We start from the raw sequence: 16,109 nt of genomic DNA, 5'->3' as shown, positions 1-16,109 counted from the left end.
TGTTAAGAGGATGGATGTTAGACAACGTATGTATGTTATGTCTAGCCCGCAGAGATAAGTGGCCAACCCTAAAACCCATAGTAAACAAGGGAGATAGATGGGGACATGTAGAAGAGCCAGAAGAGTTAAATTTAACAATGGTTTACAAGGGACAAGAAGTAGACTGGGATAAGAGAATTGGCACTGTTGAATTACATGGGATGGCTTACGAGACCTATTCAACAGGTTGGAGAAGAAGGACAACAGAGACGGGTTCAAAGATGCACAGGCTGTGAATCAGGAATCAGAGGAAAGTACACCTCCCAGTGGGGCAATAAGGATGGTGTTAGAGTGGCGCTTTGCAAGAGATGCTTATGTTTTAAGAGTTGTGATAGAAAAAGGCAGGAGTTGTCATGTTTTGTCATTTATTATCTTGTCTTGTCCCTGTGCTTCCCATTCTATTCGTTTCCCTCTGCTGGTCTTATTAGGTTCTTTCCCTCTTTCTATCCCTCTCTCTCCCCCTCCCTCTCTCACTCTCTCGCTCTCTCTTCTCTCTATCGTTCCGTTCCTGCTCCCAGCTGTTCCTATTCCCCTAATCAATCATTTAGTCTTCCCACACCTGTTCCCGATCCTTTCCCCTGATTAGAGTCCCTATTTCTTCCTTTGTGTTCCGTTCCTGTCCTGTCGGTTCCTTGTCTAGAATTCACCGTGCTGTGTTTGTGTATCGCCCTGTCGTGTCGTGTTTTCCTCAGATGCTGCGTGGTGAGCAGGTGTCTGAGTCTGTCTGGTTCAAGTGCCTTCCCGAGGCAACCTGCTGTTCACCTGCTGTTCAAGATCGAGTCTCCAGTTTGTCCTCGTCATTTCGAGTGAAAGTTGTGTTTTTTGTTTGTATTTACTTTACTGGATTAAAGACTCTGTTTTCGCCAAGTTGCTTTTGGGTCCTCTTTCACCTGCATGACAGGAGTGGTATAGCGAGGACGAACATGAGGTTTGGCCTATGGAGAGAGAATATGCTGATATATTTGAAAATGGTAGAATAGCTTCTAGATGTAGACATACAGATGGTGTATATTTGAGAATGATGGTCAGAGCTGATGATAAGGGCACCATGCCGGGACAGCGTAAATGGGCAACAGTATGGAGAATAACGGCTAGGTCAGACGGACTAGTGCTATGGATAACCAGAGTTGGAAATCAGAGTCCGGTTAAAGGCACTAAGAGAAAAGAGACAGGGGTAGATCCTGGAGAGGGTGTAGTAAAACGCCAAATGGATCTACCTCCTGGTCCTCTTCCCCTGTCTTACCCACCAAGGGTAGAGACAGAGATGACCTCGCCTACTGAAATACCGGATTGGGCAAAGCCACCAGAAGACGACTCAAGCCAACCAACTACTGAGCCTGACTGGTGTCAGGAAGAATCACCCTCTGCCTCAAGTGACACCTCTGAATGGGAACAGCTGATAGACTCATTGCTGATAGAGTGAGGGCACTGTCATAACCAGAGGCCCATATATGCACTATAAGAAAAGTGTTTCCTCATTGTTGCAAGAGCAAAGGGCTCTGTCATAACCAGAGGCCAATATATGCACTGTAAGAAAAGTATTTCCTGTTGTAAGATATGTCATCACCCTCTCTGCTCTGGGGGAATGGGAGGAGCAGCAGATCGGGTGCAGAGAATCAAAAGGTATATAAAGAGACATTTGCCATTACTTTGGCGCTGACTTCTTGAATTCTGAATTCATTTAGGCAACCATTTGACTTCGGGTAATTGCCACCTGACTCAAATTACTTAAAGATTCTAACTTGCTGGATACCAGGGTAAGAGTCCGTTTACCTATCGATCAGTTGACCCTGTGTGCAGCATACCGTTGGACCGAGTGTACCGTTGGGCCACGTCTTAATTGACCAGGAACACTGTAGCACCGGCCGGGTTGCTTGCCCCAGGCACTGCGGTAGATCAACGGCAGAATTACCACCTGCTGAAAACGGTTGGAAAGTTGCTCGAATCGACTCTGTCTCCGACTGACCCAGTGACACGTGTACTGTTGCGACACAGTGCCTTGCCCTGGACTCACGGTTACAGGTTATTTGACAATACTATCCAGCCTTAGGGCAGGTTAGAGTACTCAGTCTAACTTGAATCTCGAAATTTAGTACCAGGGTAAGAGTCCGTTTACCTATCGACCAGTTGACCCTGTGTGCAGCATACCGTTGGACCGAGTGTACCGTTGGGCCACGTCTTAATTGATCAGGAACACTGTAGCACCGGCCGGGTTGCTTGCCCCAGGCACTGCGGTAGATCAACGGCAGAATTACCACCTGCTGAAAACGGTTGGAAAGTTGCTCGAATCGACTCTGTCTCCGACTGACCCAGTGACACGTGTACTGTTGCGACACAGTGCCTTGCCCTGGACTCACGGTTGCAGGTTATTTGACAATACTATCCAGCCTTAGGGCAGGTTAGAGTACTCAGTCTAACTTGAATCTCGAAATTTAGTACCAGGGTAAGAGTCCGTTTACCTATCGACCAGTTGACCCTGTGTGCAGCATACCGTTGGACCGAGTGTACCGTTGGGCCACGTCTTAATTGACCAGGAACACTGTAGCACCGGCCGGGTTGCTTGCCCCAGACACTGCGGTAGATCAACGGCAGAATTACCACCTGCTGAAAACGGTTGGAAAGTTGCTCGAATCGACTCTGTCTCCGACTGACCCAGTGACACGTGTACTGTTGCGACACAGTGCCTTGCCCTGGACTCACGGTTGCAGGTTATTTGACAATACTATCCAGCCTTAGGGCAGGTTAGAGTACTCAGGCTAACTTGAATCTCGAAATTTAGTTGAACCAACGATTCCTCATGGGAGAGATCGATACATAAACTAAATTCTCAGAACTCTGACCGATTGAAACTCTGCTCCTGATCTCGTGGGTCTCCTCGTCATCTCTCAAAGGTAATGAAATAACTATTATAAGCATTTAATATAGAGATAAGTGTTATCATTGTGCCAGGCATTTTATAGAGCATTAAGGCAAGTGCATGTGTTTGATTAACGCTGTGTGTGACCGAGTAACAATTGTATATTTTGAAGTGTGTTTGATTGTAAAAGACAAAAACAGAGTGTTTTCAAAAATAAATGGTAGTCTTATTTTGTCTCGAGTAAACGATTCTCTTAAAGACAGTTAACGGCACGGGAGATAACAACTCTGACACTCCCGCTACCGGGACACTGGAAACGGAGAGTCGGGGCTCTATGACGGAATGAGTTACTGTTAAAAGACAAAGAGGAAGGTGTGTCCAGTAGTGATTCATTTAATTGTCTTATCGATCTATCTAAGTTTTATTTTCCAAGCGATACATAGCCGACGGGCAGAGTAGTGAGACTAAGTTGACTAAAGGTCTTCACACTTTAAACTAGATACATCACAGAGGGGAAACACTCAACCCCAGGGAAATCATATAGAGACTGGTAGGACTAGTGCCTAATAATAACTCAAGGACCAATTAGTGGTGAAACAAAGAGTCTAGAGGATAAAGGTGGGGTTCACACATCCCAGCTAGAGCTAGACCGTTGAGAGTGACAAGGCAAAAGACCTCTCTACGCGGACAACGTTTCGATATAGAAAGAGAGGCAGGGCCACGCGAGCGGTCCTGGTTATACCGAGATAACCTGAAGTACCTATAGTGCCCTGTCCAATCCAGGGAACGGGACGCTAACCACCTCTAGCATCCCCGCTGCCGGCCAAGGGGCGGGGCTGAAGGTTTCGTATCGCGACAGTACCACTCTCCATATGTTCAAGCATAGGGGTGGCTGCATCATGTTATGGATATGCTTGTAATCGTGAAGGACTGGGGAGTGAATAACTTAAAAAAGGAATTGAAAACCTTAAAAGGTTAAAAAAGAAACGGAATGTAGCTAAGCACAGGCAAAAACCCGATAGGAAACCTTGGTTCAGTCTGCTTTCCACCAGACACTGGGAAATTAATTCACCTTTCAGCAGTGCAACAAAACATAAGGCCAAATTTACACTGGAGTTGCTTACCAAGAAGTGAATGTTCCTGAATGACCGAGTTTTGACTTAAATCTACAGAAAAATCTATGACAAGACCTGAAAATGGTTGTCTAGCAATGATCAATAACCAATTTGAGAGCTTGAATCATTTTGAAAAGAATAATAGGCAAATGTTGCACAATCCAGGTGTAGAAAGCTCTTTGAGACTTACTCAGAAAGACAGCTATAATCAACGGAAAAGGTGCTTCAAAGTAGGGTGTGAATACTTATGTAAATTATATATATATATATGGTATATATATATATATTTTTTTGTTAATGTTTCAAAAAAAGAAATCTTCACTTTTTCATTATGAGATATTGTGTGTAGATGGGTGAGAAAATAAATATATTTAATCACAACAAAATGGGGAATAAGTCAAGGGGAATGAATACTTTCTGATGGCACTGTGTGCGTTGTAGATACCGTTACAGATTGACAAAGCATTGCTGAGTGTGTTGTTTATCTACAGGGCAGGGCTACATAAGTATTTACAGTTTCTAAGGTTACAAGGAAATGGGGCTGGAAAAGCTGTTGTTGCTTAATCATTTGTTAAACTTCCTGAACATTCCACTTCCTCCAGTTGCAAAAATGGACATGGACACTAGCAAACTACACTGGGGACATCAAGAATACAATCTTGGAGAGTTTGCTGAAAAATTCAAGAACTCCTTTCCTAAGATCATCAATGTGACGGTGGGCTTTCTTGGACAACAGGAACTGGACAGTATCAGCTCAAGCACAGTGAGTGGGATTTCTTTCCTTTGATACCTAGTGATATTATCAACTGCCTGAAGCTATTTTAGCACAGTGGTTTGGGGGTCAAATAATGTCTCTTAATACAATCTTTCTAAAAACGGACTGTATTGTAGTACTGCACTGTAGGTTTGTAAAATTTTAAAAGAAGCCTGTCCTTTATCGACCGAATCAGTATTTTTCAATTGTTCTGATTTGCAAATCCTTTTGTTAAGAGAGTATATGAAAGAATCTCCTCACTCACTCAGTCATGTATTTTGTAATTGTATTTGTATTTATTATGGTTCCTCATTAGCTGCTGTCTTGGCAGCAGCTACTGTTCCTGGGGTCCATGAAAATTTAGGCAGTTTATGCATGTGTCTGTGCCTATTATTGTGTTGCTTCACGGGCCCCCGCTGTTCAATGTGTATATTTATCTTTTTTTTATGTATCTGATTCTATTTCTTGCATCAGTTACCCTATGTGGAATAGAGTTCCATGCAGACACGGCTCTATGTAGTACTGTGCGCCTCCCATAGTCTGTTTTGGACTTGGGGACTGTGAAGAGACCTCTGGTGGCATGTCTTGTGGGGTATGCATGGGTGTCTGAGCTGTGTGCTAGTCGTTTAAACAGACCGCTTGGTGCTTTCAACATGTCACATATTATTACCGCTTAAAATGAAGTGCAGCTCTCATGTAGTTCATGTTTATGTTTTTATCACCTCCCACCCCAACTTTCCAAAGCACATCATGGTCCACTCCCTGCTCTGCCAGCAGAGAGCAGTGTTTGAGAGCAAACATGGGAAAGTCCTGTCCCTACCTGTCACCATCTCCACTGTAGGCTTCTACATAATCCGAAATGATAGACGAGAAGGTGAGTCGCACAGTTAAGTGAGGTGAATCTACAACCTCTTATCAACCACTCTGAGGATGATAGCTTAGTTACCGTTGCAAACGGGGTCTTTTTGGCAATCACTCATAGGACCACCAATCAGTCTTCAGGCTATTTTGGAGTCCAACCCACTGCCAGTGATTATCCAACCAATAACGCCACTCGTCCTGCCGTGGCTGTCAGGGGGTCATAGGCTGGACACACTGACAATCACACGCACCTATGAGGAGCAGCTCTTAATTGGGTTTCCTTTCAGCAGCAAAGGTATTCATCGATTGCATTATTTTTAAATAAATCTGATTTATCATTCATTGAAACCTGCTCTGAATGTTAAAGTAAGTCATTTGTATGGTGACTTTGCATTTGAAAATATGTAACCTATACATCTATTCAGTTTAGCATGGAGACCAAGAGAAGGACAGATTTAGACTCCAATAACTTATTCATTATGTGTTGTTGTTATGCAGGAATCCTCTCCAGACACACTCCTCTGGTGCTGCCCATGTATATGAAGGAGGTGCGTATTGCACTGGCAGAGGGGTTGGAGGGACTCGATCAGGGCCAGTTCGAGGACGCCTGTGCTACATTGGGGGGGCAGATCGATGAACTGGGCCTCAGGAACCTTTTCATCTTTCAAGGTAAACTGTAGCACTCTGAATGAAAAAAGTATTGTTACATTACACCTCCCTTTGGTGAATGACCACATACTTCACCTTAGAACGTGATGGTGGGTGACAATTTACTAAGTGTGGATCAGTAATAGCATCAGTACACCACACTACAGCAGACCCAGAGGAGTCACACAGGAATTTGTACTCAGTCCTCTTTAATTTTGTTCTGATTTTCAATATAATGTACAAGGAGACTTATGCCTGTTTGGTGTGAGCATGGCACAGTTGAAGAGGCAGGGACTAAACTGGTTTTCTCAGTTTTAGATAAATTGAGTTTGCCATATAGTCAACATGCACTATCAATGAAGCAAGAATTGATGCAGGATGCTGCATGTCTCCTTGCATTTGAGAAATCAGAAATGTAAAATGGAGGGGACCAAGTACAAATCCCTGTGGGACTCCTGTATTGTGCTATCAGATGTATTGTGCTATCAGAACATACATTTTTGTGACCTCACTATTCTTTTTAGTGATGTTATGGCACATAAATATCCTAATTGGCATTGACAGATGTAAATCTTCAAAATAACTCAAAACTCGTCTGCCTCTTCAGATATCACCATTTTGAATAAGCAAGAGTTGATTGAAAAGGGTCACGAATACATGGAGGTGAAGCCAATCTACATGTGCCTGAAGAGCCAGGGTGATGAAATCAACCTCTACCAGCACCTTGACTTTGAGACAACCGAGCCTCCTACTTTACAGAGAAAAGCAGAAAGACCCCCACCTCTACCCCCTAAACCACAATATTTACAAATAGCTAGACACAAACTTCCACCCCTTTCTCCATCATTGGAGAACAATTCCCAGTTCTACTCTGGCGGCTCATGGCACCCACTCTTCTGCTCCTTAGCAGAGGTGCCCTCTAATCTACGGGACCTGAGTGTGGCACAGGTGTGCTCCTGCCTACGACTGCTCAACTTGGACCAGTACTGCCAGGCCTTCGAGAGGGAGCAGATTGACGGGGATCTGTTGTACACAGTTGAGCCCAGCATGATGAGGGAGACCCTGGGTATGGAGAGCCTGCACGTGGGCAAGCTTCTCCGCTTCCGAGAGGGCTGGAGGCCCTTACTTGGGTCTTCTGGAGCTGAGCAGGTTGGGTAGTAATGGATTATCTGTAATGGGGATTATAATCAGATTATAAAAATTTAATTGGCAATCTGGGATCCAAACAACACTAAAGCGATCATAGAAGTGACATTTTGTACTCTTGTGCTGGATGGTAAATTATTTACATATTTTATGTTAGGCTAAGTACCATTTACATTAGTAATGGCTAAAGTGTCATTCAGAATAAAGGCTACTTTTTGGAGTAATTCCTGCTGGGAAGCAAACATTCATCCACACAGCATGATAAAAAGCACAGGTTTCAGGCCAATAGCCTTGTCCCGCTGTCACACCACAGGGCCGGTGGAGTCACAGACGTCATTGACATTTTCATTTCCATTGACAAAATGTAATTGACTTTCAGTCATTTCATTTACCACAACTACAGCAATAAGATACAGAAATAAATACCTACATGAGGTCCAAGAAAATAAACATAACATACATTTTATGGCCAACAAAAAGCATGCAAAACAAAAGAAGGCACAAGGATCTAAGCTGCACTACATGACCAAAAGTATGTGGATACCCTGGATAAGAGCGTCTGCTAAATGACTTAAATGTAAATGTAAATGTAATACCCCTTCAAATTAGTGGACTTGGCTATTTATCCACACCCATTGCTGTCAGGTGTATCAAACTTGAACACACAGCCAAGCAATCTCCATAGACAAACATTAGCAGTAGAATGGCCCATACTGAAGAGCTCAGTGACATTCAACATGGCCCCATTATAGGATGCCACCTTTCCAACAAGTCAGTTCATCACATTTCTGCCCTGCTAGAGCTGCCCAAGTCATCTGTAAGTGCTGTTGTAATGTGGAAACGTCTAGAATCAACAACGACTCAGCCACGAAGTGGTAGGCCACACAAGCTCACAGAATGGGACCGCTGAGTGCTGAAGAGCGTACAAATCGTCTGTCCTGGGTTGCAACACTTACTACTTATTTCCAAACTGCCTCTGGAAGCAACATCAGCACAATAACTGTTTGTCGGGAGCTTCGTGAAAAGAGTTTCCATGATCAAGCAGCCGCACACAAGCCTAAAATCAGCTTGCCCAATGCCAAGCATTGGCTGGAGGGGTGTAAACCGCACCGCCATTGAACGCTGGAACAGTGGAAATACATTCTCTGGAGTGATGAATCACGCTTCACCATCTGTCAGTCCGATGCAAGAATCTGGGTTTGGCGGATGCCAGGAACACGCTACCTGCCCAAATGCATAGTGCCAACTGTATAGTTTGTTGGAGGAGGAATAATGGTCTGGGGCTGTTTTTCATGGTTTGGGCTTGGCCCCTTAATTCCAGCAAAGGGAAATCTTAACGCTACAGCATAGAATAACATTCTAGATGATTTTAGTCACCTTGACAATCTTCTCTCAGGATCAGGAGCCTTGCAGAGAGACATATGGCCATGATGCAGCATTTTATTTAAAATCCCTGAAACTGTTCTGTAATGGGCAACACAGTATGTATAAATACTGTATGAATCATGAATCTTCCAGAGATGTCCATACACAGCTCTCAGACCTTCTCCAAAATGACTTTGCTTCTTTTCAACTCCGGCACCTTAGAGCTATACCGCACAAGCTCCACTTCCTCATCCATTGACCGTGTGGCAATAGCGACACCGCTTCCCATTAATTTTCAATGGAGGGAAAGCAGTGAGAAGCGTGGTGTGGGAGGCGGTGAAAAAGTTCAGCATTTCCCAGCTTCATGCAAATCACCAGCAGCGACCCCTGTGCAATGACCATTTATTTTGAGTGGTTCCCATGACGAATTTGATGCTACGCAACCCAACGCTGGAGACTTTCTTCAGCAAAGATGGCTGACAAAAATACTAGGATGGAAGCAAATGTAAGTCATTATTTAAGTGATAATGCCAGAGAAGCCCGTGTTTGGAGAAAGATTTGGCATGGAACGAGACGAAGTCGAGTGCCGGCAAACCGTGCCATTATTTCCTCCAAACACCGGCTTCGAGAGCATTATCACTTTTATACAAGGGGTTACCAACATATTTAAAAAATGATTGAAATGTGAGATAATGTCTAAACTTTATTTTGATGAATTTATTCATACTATTTCATCCTTCCACAAGATATAGTCCCGACACAAATCTAGGGTTGCTACCCAAGCAGGCTCCACGTTCAATCTATTGGTTCGGTTGCCTAGTTAAAGAAAGGTTTTTAAAAAACGTTTAACAATTTAAAAACAGTGTATTGCGTAGTCAGATGGAACAGAGTAAATAGGCATTTTAACATCATAGATTTAGCCGGTGGTAATTTGTGGAATAGACACGGGCTGGAATGCGCTTTTAACCAATCAGCATTCAGGATTAGACCCACCGGTTGTATAAAACGTCATTACAAATCATTCAAATAATGCAAAATATGTACAGTATATGTATATGTATATGTTAGTTAATGTAAAGACCAGTGGCGACTGGTCATTCAGGCCAGTGGGGCAGAGCTACATTTTTTTGCAATTTTTTAAATAAAACGTTTGAGAGGGATTGCCTGTTTTGCATGTTATTTTGGCATTAATACGTGTCACGTATCAGTTTGAAAAAAATGTAAATAAAATAATAATCATTGACTTAATAAAGCTGCATACAAACATGGTCTCTTTTTTGCTATCTTGAGTAAGGCAGGTCCAAAAGGCAAGTGTTTCAGCCTAAATCAGTGGTGGTGGTGAGGCAACCAGCGGAAATACGGATCGTAGAGGTTGGTAATGTTCTCTAGATGCGCCGTGATTGGCTCAGTGTTCTGTCACTCATGGGGACACTACGTCACTGCCAAATCTAAGGGTAGAGCTCGAAAATTCACAACCTTGGGTGCTACCATAAAGTTACATTAGAAGTGCCCATCCAAGAGGGCTCAAGGTCATTGGCCACAGATAAAATTTTGTTAAATCACGCTATATATCTACAGTAGCTTTGATTGGACTGATCATGTCAACATCATACTTTCTAAATCTTAGCAAGCAGTCATCATCAATCATTTTTAATCCTTGTCATACGAACAGAATTAATGAAAATAAATTATAGATAAAACATGTCGTGGTCATCGGCCATTGGACATAAATATTACACAACAAGTTGGAAATCGCAAATTCAACAGTGAGTGGTTTGGAAGGAATCCGTGGCTAACTGCAAGCATTGTAAAGCAATGACTAGCCTGCTATTCAGTGGAGCGGCTGTGTGGTCCCAATTCTGGGTTTAAGGGTCTATTTTCCAAGCTTAAAATGATAAACATTCAACTTTGGCCATGCTGTCAATCCAGCATAATTTCTGCTGTCCTCAAAACAAGAGTTAACTCGGAACTGGGAAATCTGACTTCAGAGAGTTCAAGCCAACTGGGAACTTGTGAAAACTATCTGGGAAAATACATTTTGAACGGTCATCCAACTCGGAATTGTAATTCGGGAACTAGGGCCTCTTTCTAGAGCTATGACCTGAAGATCACAGACGTCATCATGATTCAACAGTTGTCTTGAAAGTACCATAAATCCAGAGGATGCCAGACTTTGATGACAAAGTTCGATGACAAACTTTTCCCACGAAGGACTGCCACGTCACCTTCCTGTTCAAGTGAGCACAACAAGGTGAGCCCAAAAATGTATTGTACGCTGCTGCATAAATGATGCAATATGCCAGGGAGATATGTATACTGTAGCTAAGAAAGTAATAGAATGGTATGTTGTGTAGTAAGCTGTTAGTAGCCTTTGTGCTTCACCCTAATAATTTGGTATATTTTCCCTTCTTAATTTAGCCTACTGTTTTGACTTGGTGGTGCACATGTAGCCTATAGCCTTTTTTAGAGAAATGTTATTGTAAGAGCTTTCATTGTCTGCTTATATGCACCCTTTATTTATCCTACGGTACTGACTTGGTGTACAGGGAGAACACTGTAAGAACGGCCCATGTTCTGAATTCTGTCACTGTACATTTCAAAAGTGCTGAACAAATAGTTATATTGACTAGTGATTAATGATTGCCTCTTATGCGCTTGTCATCCCCTTATGCCATAGTTTGTACATCTCAATTGTCAGTAGAAACCACATTTGTTTAAGCAAGTCAGTCATATTAGCTATGTTTTAAAAAGGCAGTAAATGAGGCTGAATTAACTGTTTCGCTACCAGACAAGGCTCTGCTGATAGCCAGGTGTAGCAGTGGTAAGGTGCTGGGACTGTTGAGACTCTGCTATTGGGGCAGCTTTACGTAGGACAGTTTGTCACCGTTATAGTGTAATTAATGTGTTGTTTAGTGTTGTGTTGTGTAGTGGCTTTACTGGCATGCATCCCTAACGTTTTTTTAGTTGTTTTCCCAACCAAGATTTACATGCTAAAATCTCCACTGGTAGAGACAAATCATTATGCATATTTTGTTGCCATAAAGTTAATTTACAAAAATCGGTATTTAGCAAGTTAGCTGTCTAGCTAATATTAGCCTGCTAGCTAGATTTATGGGCGTTGTGACATGAGTATGAAATTGTCAGTCATGTTGTTTAATGTTTTAGGGACTCCTAAGAAACCCCCCCAAAACAGTCTTGTGAAACAGTGGATGTAAAGAATCTAGTTAGCTAACGCATTTACTGCAAATTGAATGTACAATTTTGTAAGCTTGCCTTGCTAATATTTGCCATGCAATGCAGCTGAAGTAACGTACCTAGCTATTTTCTTGGCTGGAGGATAAAAAATACCTGTATGCATATTGATAGCTAGCTATGTAGCCGATCTGTGTATGAACCCTAAAAAGTTTGGAATAAGTATTAGTTCAGAGCCTAGCTATGAACCTCGGCTATCATAGCCGGTTATATCAAATCAAATAAAATTTATTTATATAGCGCTTCGTACATCAGCTGATATCTCAAAGTGCTGTACAGAAACCCAGCCTAAAACCCCAAACAGCAAACAACGCAGGTGTAAAAGCACAGTGGCTAGGAAAAACTCCCTAGAAAGGCCAAAACCTAGGAAGAAACCTAGAGAGGAACCAGGCTATGTGGGGTGGCCAGTCCTCTTCTGGCTGTGCCGGGTAGAGATTATAACAGAACATGACCAAGATGTTCAAATGTTCATAAATGACCAGCATGGTCGAATAATAATAAGGCAGAACAGTTGAAACTGGAGCAGCAGCACAGTCAGGTGGACTGGGGACAGCAAGGAGCCATCATGTCAGGTAGTCCTGGGGCACGGTCCTAGGGCTCAGGTCCTCCGAGAGAGAGAAAGAAAGAGAGAACTAGAGAGAGCATATGTGGGGTGGCCAGTCCTCTTCTGGCTGTGCCGGGTGGAGATTATAACAGAACGTGGCCAAGATGTTCAAATGTTCATAAATGACCAGCATGGTTGAATAATAGTAAGGCAGAACAGTTGAAACTGGAGCAGCAGCATGGCCAGGTGGACTGGGGACAGCAAGGAGTCATCATGTCAGGTAGTCCTGGGACATGGTCCTAGGGCCCAGGCCAGTTGAAACTGGAGCAGCAGCATGGCCAGGTGGACTGGGGACAGCAAGGAGTCATCATGTCAGGTAGTCCTGGGGCATGGTCCTAGGGCTCAGGTCCTCCGAGAGAGAGAAAGAAAGAGAGAAGGAGAGAATTAGAGAACGCACACTTAGATTCACACAGGACACCGAATAGGACAGGAGAAGTACTCCAGATATAACAAACTGACCCTAGCCCCCCGACACATAAACTACTGCAGCATAAATACTGGAGGCTGAGACAGGAGGGGTCAGGAGACACTGTGGCCCCATCCGAGGACACCCCCGGACAGGGCCAAACAGGAAGGATATAACCCCACCCACTTTGCCAAAGCACAGCCCCCACACCACTAGAGGGATATCTTCAACCACCGACTTCAAAACAGTCTGAAATGGCATTAATGAAGCCTATGGATTGAGTAGAATATAAGATAACTTTATTGTGCCAAGGATGCAAGTTGCATATACATGTAGTTATTACCAAGCATGAGACCCCCAGATTGTAACATATACATTGAATATATTCGCTGATCATTTACTCTACTTTGGCAAATAAAGCTGTGGTTCAGGAATGAATGTCTGTGAGACATTATTTTTCAGTCATATCCAATACCAGGAGTATCAAACTCTAGTCTTTGAATGATGCTGTGTCTGCATGTATGTACTGTATTACAATTATACACTTCAACAGTGTTTACCGATCCTGGTCCTGGGACATCAATGGTTACACATTGTAACTATGCAGTAGACTAGAAACATGATTTAACTAGTTAAAGGCTGATTTGCAATTCATATATACAGAAACAGAATAACAAAAAATAGTACACTACACTTCCTATGCATCATGTAAATACTCTAAAACCAGTTCATCTCAATATCTAATTTAACTTATCTGTACTGATCTGAGGACACAGGATAGGTGTAGTATTTAATCAAATGAGAGACTTAGTTTCAACCAGTAGAGAATGTGAAATGCTTTATTGAAAAAAGTTCATTATCCAAGTGTTATCAATACACAATACATGCATTACAAATATTATAATTATAATATTATATTATAAATACAACTTCAATCTGTACTTCTATGCACATCTGGTGTGCATTATAAAAACACAGGAAGAAAGAGGAGGTGGGGAGAGGTGTGAGAAAGAGTGTAAAAGACAGAAAGGGAAAGAGGTAAGAACAGAAAAGCAGGGAAGACAACATATGATTAACGAATTACAGTGCTGCCCTAATATTCTTTCAGTTCATCACAATTACATAATTGAGTCTCTAGCGATGTTTCTTAACCAGTCTTGGGCCCTCAGTTGGCCCGAAGGTTATCTCCGAGCAGGTGAGGTAATAATAATAATATATGCCATTTAGCAGACGCTTTTATCCAAAGCGACTTACAGTTATGTGTGCAGAGGTGGCGATGACGGGATGACGGGACTATGGATTGGCATCCATATGGATTGGCATCCTCTCATATCAAAACATACCTGCAAATGAGAGACAGATGGATAGAGAGATTAATTGATAGATAGATAGATAGATAGATAGATAGATAGATAGATAGATAGATAGATAGATAGATAGATAGATAGATGCATGTGCACACACATGTGAATGTGTAGCATGTGACAATAGCAGGATCATATCAAGGATAGTATCACAAATGAATACATAAATACCACTTGAAGCTTGATGATGGGTTTATCATTTGAACCAGCTGTGCAGTGCTGAGGCAAAACAAAAATGTGCACCTCTTTGAGTCCCCAGGACCAGGACTGAGAACCAGTGCTCTTCATTGTGACCTCTTCATCTGTAGACAGGCTTTCACAGCTCTGTATCTGAGGACAGAAAACATCACAAGAAACAGACTTCATTATACTCAAAATAGACATCACTGAATATTATGTTACTATTAAGCAGCCACGGCTTAGGTATTTGACATAGAGTTGAAGTCAGAAGTTTACATACACCTTAGCCAAATACATTTAAACTCAGTTTTTCACAATTCCTGACATTTAATCCTAGTAAAAATGCCCTGTTTTAGGTCAGTTAGGATCATCACTTTATTTTAAGAATGTGAAATGTCAGAATAATAGTTGAGAGAATTACTTATTTCCGCTTTTCTTTCTTTCATTACATTCCCAGTGGGTCAGAAGTTTACATACATTCAATTAGTATTTGGTAGCATTGCCTTTAAATTGTTTAACTTGAGTCAAACATTTCAGGTTGCCTTCCACAAGCTTCCCACAATAAGTTGGATGGATTCTGGCCCATTCCTCCTGACAGAGCTGGTGTAACTGGCCCTCCTTGCTCGCACACGCTTTTTCAGTTCTGCCCACACATTTTCTATAGGATTGAGGTCAGGGCTTTGTGATGGCCACTCCAATACCTTGACTTTGTTGTCCTTAAGCCATTTTGCCCCAACTTTGGAAGTATGCTTGGGGTCATTGTCCATTTGGAAGACCCATTTGCGACCAAGCTTTAACTTCCTGACTGATGTCTTGAGATGTTGCTTCAATATATCCACATAACTTTCCTCCCTCATGATGTCATCTATTTTGTGAAGTGCACCAGTCCCTCCTGCAGCAATGCACCCCCACAACATGATGCTGTCACCCCCGTGCTTCACGGTTGGGATGTGGGGTGTGTTCTTCAGCTTGCAAGCCTCCCCCCTTTTTCCTCCAAACATAATGATGGTCATTATGGCCAAACAGTTCTATTTTTGTTTCATCAGATCAGAGGACATTTCTCCAAAAAGTACGATCTTTGTCCCCATGTGCAGTTGCAAACCGTAGTCTGGCTTTTTATGGCAGTTTTGGAGCGTTGTCTTCTTCCTTGCTAAGCAGCCTTTCAGGTATGTCGATATAGGACATGTTTTACTGTGGATACAGATACTTTTGTACCTGTTTCCTCAGGCATCTCCACAAGGTCCTTTGCTGTTGTTCTGGGATTGATTTGCACTTTTCACACCAAAGTACATTCATCTCTGAGAGACAGAATGTGTCTCCTTCCTGATGGCTGTGTGGTCCCATGGTGTTTATACTTGCATACTATTGTTTGTACAGATGAACGTGGTACCTTCAGGCATTTGGAAATTGTTCCCAAGGATGAACCAGACTTGTGGAGGTCTACAAAAAATGTTTTTGTTGGGGGGGGGTCTTGGCTGATTTCTTTTGATTTTCCCATGATGTCAAGCAAAGAGGCAC

At 42.6% G+C, this 16,109-nt stretch overlaps 1 protein-coding gene across 4 annotated transcripts; it reads left to right on the top strand.

Moving 5' to 3' along the window:
* The first annotated feature begins 943 nt into the window (after window positions 1-943).
* On the top strand, window positions 944-9,945 carry LOC124035478 (GRB2-associated and regulator of MAPK protein 2-like). Of its 4 annotated transcripts, XM_046348941.1 has the most exons (7): window positions 944-2,930; window positions 3,156-3,268; window positions 4,614-4,774; window positions 5,510-5,639; window positions 5,748-5,921; window positions 6,125-6,295; window positions 6,882-9,945. In XM_046348941.1, the coding sequence occupies exons 3-7, from the start codon at window positions 4,622-4,624 to the stop codon at window positions 7,430-7,432; spliced, it is 1,179 nt and encodes a 392-aa protein (XP_046204897.1). In that variant the 5' UTR covers window positions 944-2,930; window positions 3,156-3,268; window positions 4,614-4,621; the 3' UTR covers window positions 7,433-9,945. The 4 variants fall into 4 exon arrangements, with proteins under 4 accessions (XP_046204897.1, XP_046204910.1, XP_046204890.1 ...); XM_046348954.1 differs by lacking the exon at window positions 3,156-3,268 and having other exon boundaries at window positions 7,185-9,945; XM_046348934.1 differs by lacking the exon at window positions 3,156-3,268.
* Window positions 9,946-16,109: the final 6,164 nt, after the last annotated feature.

The sequence above is a fragment of the Oncorhynchus gorbuscha genome, linkage group LG01 (genome assembly GCF_021184085.1).
Source record: "Oncorhynchus gorbuscha isolate QuinsamMale2020 ecotype Even-year linkage group LG01, OgorEven_v1.0, whole genome shotgun sequence".
Classification (NCBI taxonomy): Eukaryota; Metazoa; Chordata; class Actinopteri; order Salmoniformes; family Salmonidae; genus Oncorhynchus; species Oncorhynchus gorbuscha.
This window is presented reverse-complemented; position numbering and strand designations above follow the sequence as displayed.

What these genes read in the sequence shown, in the direction of transcription:
- LOC124035478 (XM_046348934.1), top strand. Translation starts at nt 4,622, where the DNA reads ATGGACATGGACACTAGCAAACTACACTGGGGACATCAAGAATACAAT. An exon ending in CCGAAATGATAGACGAGAAG is followed by an intron (nt 5,640 to 5,747) that starts GTGAGTCGCACA and finishes AATCACTCATAG; the next exon opens with GACCACCAATCAGTCTTCAG. An exon ending in GTTTCCTTTCAGCAGCAAAG is followed by an intron (nt 5,922 to 6,124) that starts GTATTCATCGAT and finishes GTTGTTATGCAG; the next exon opens with GAATCCTCTCCAGACACACT.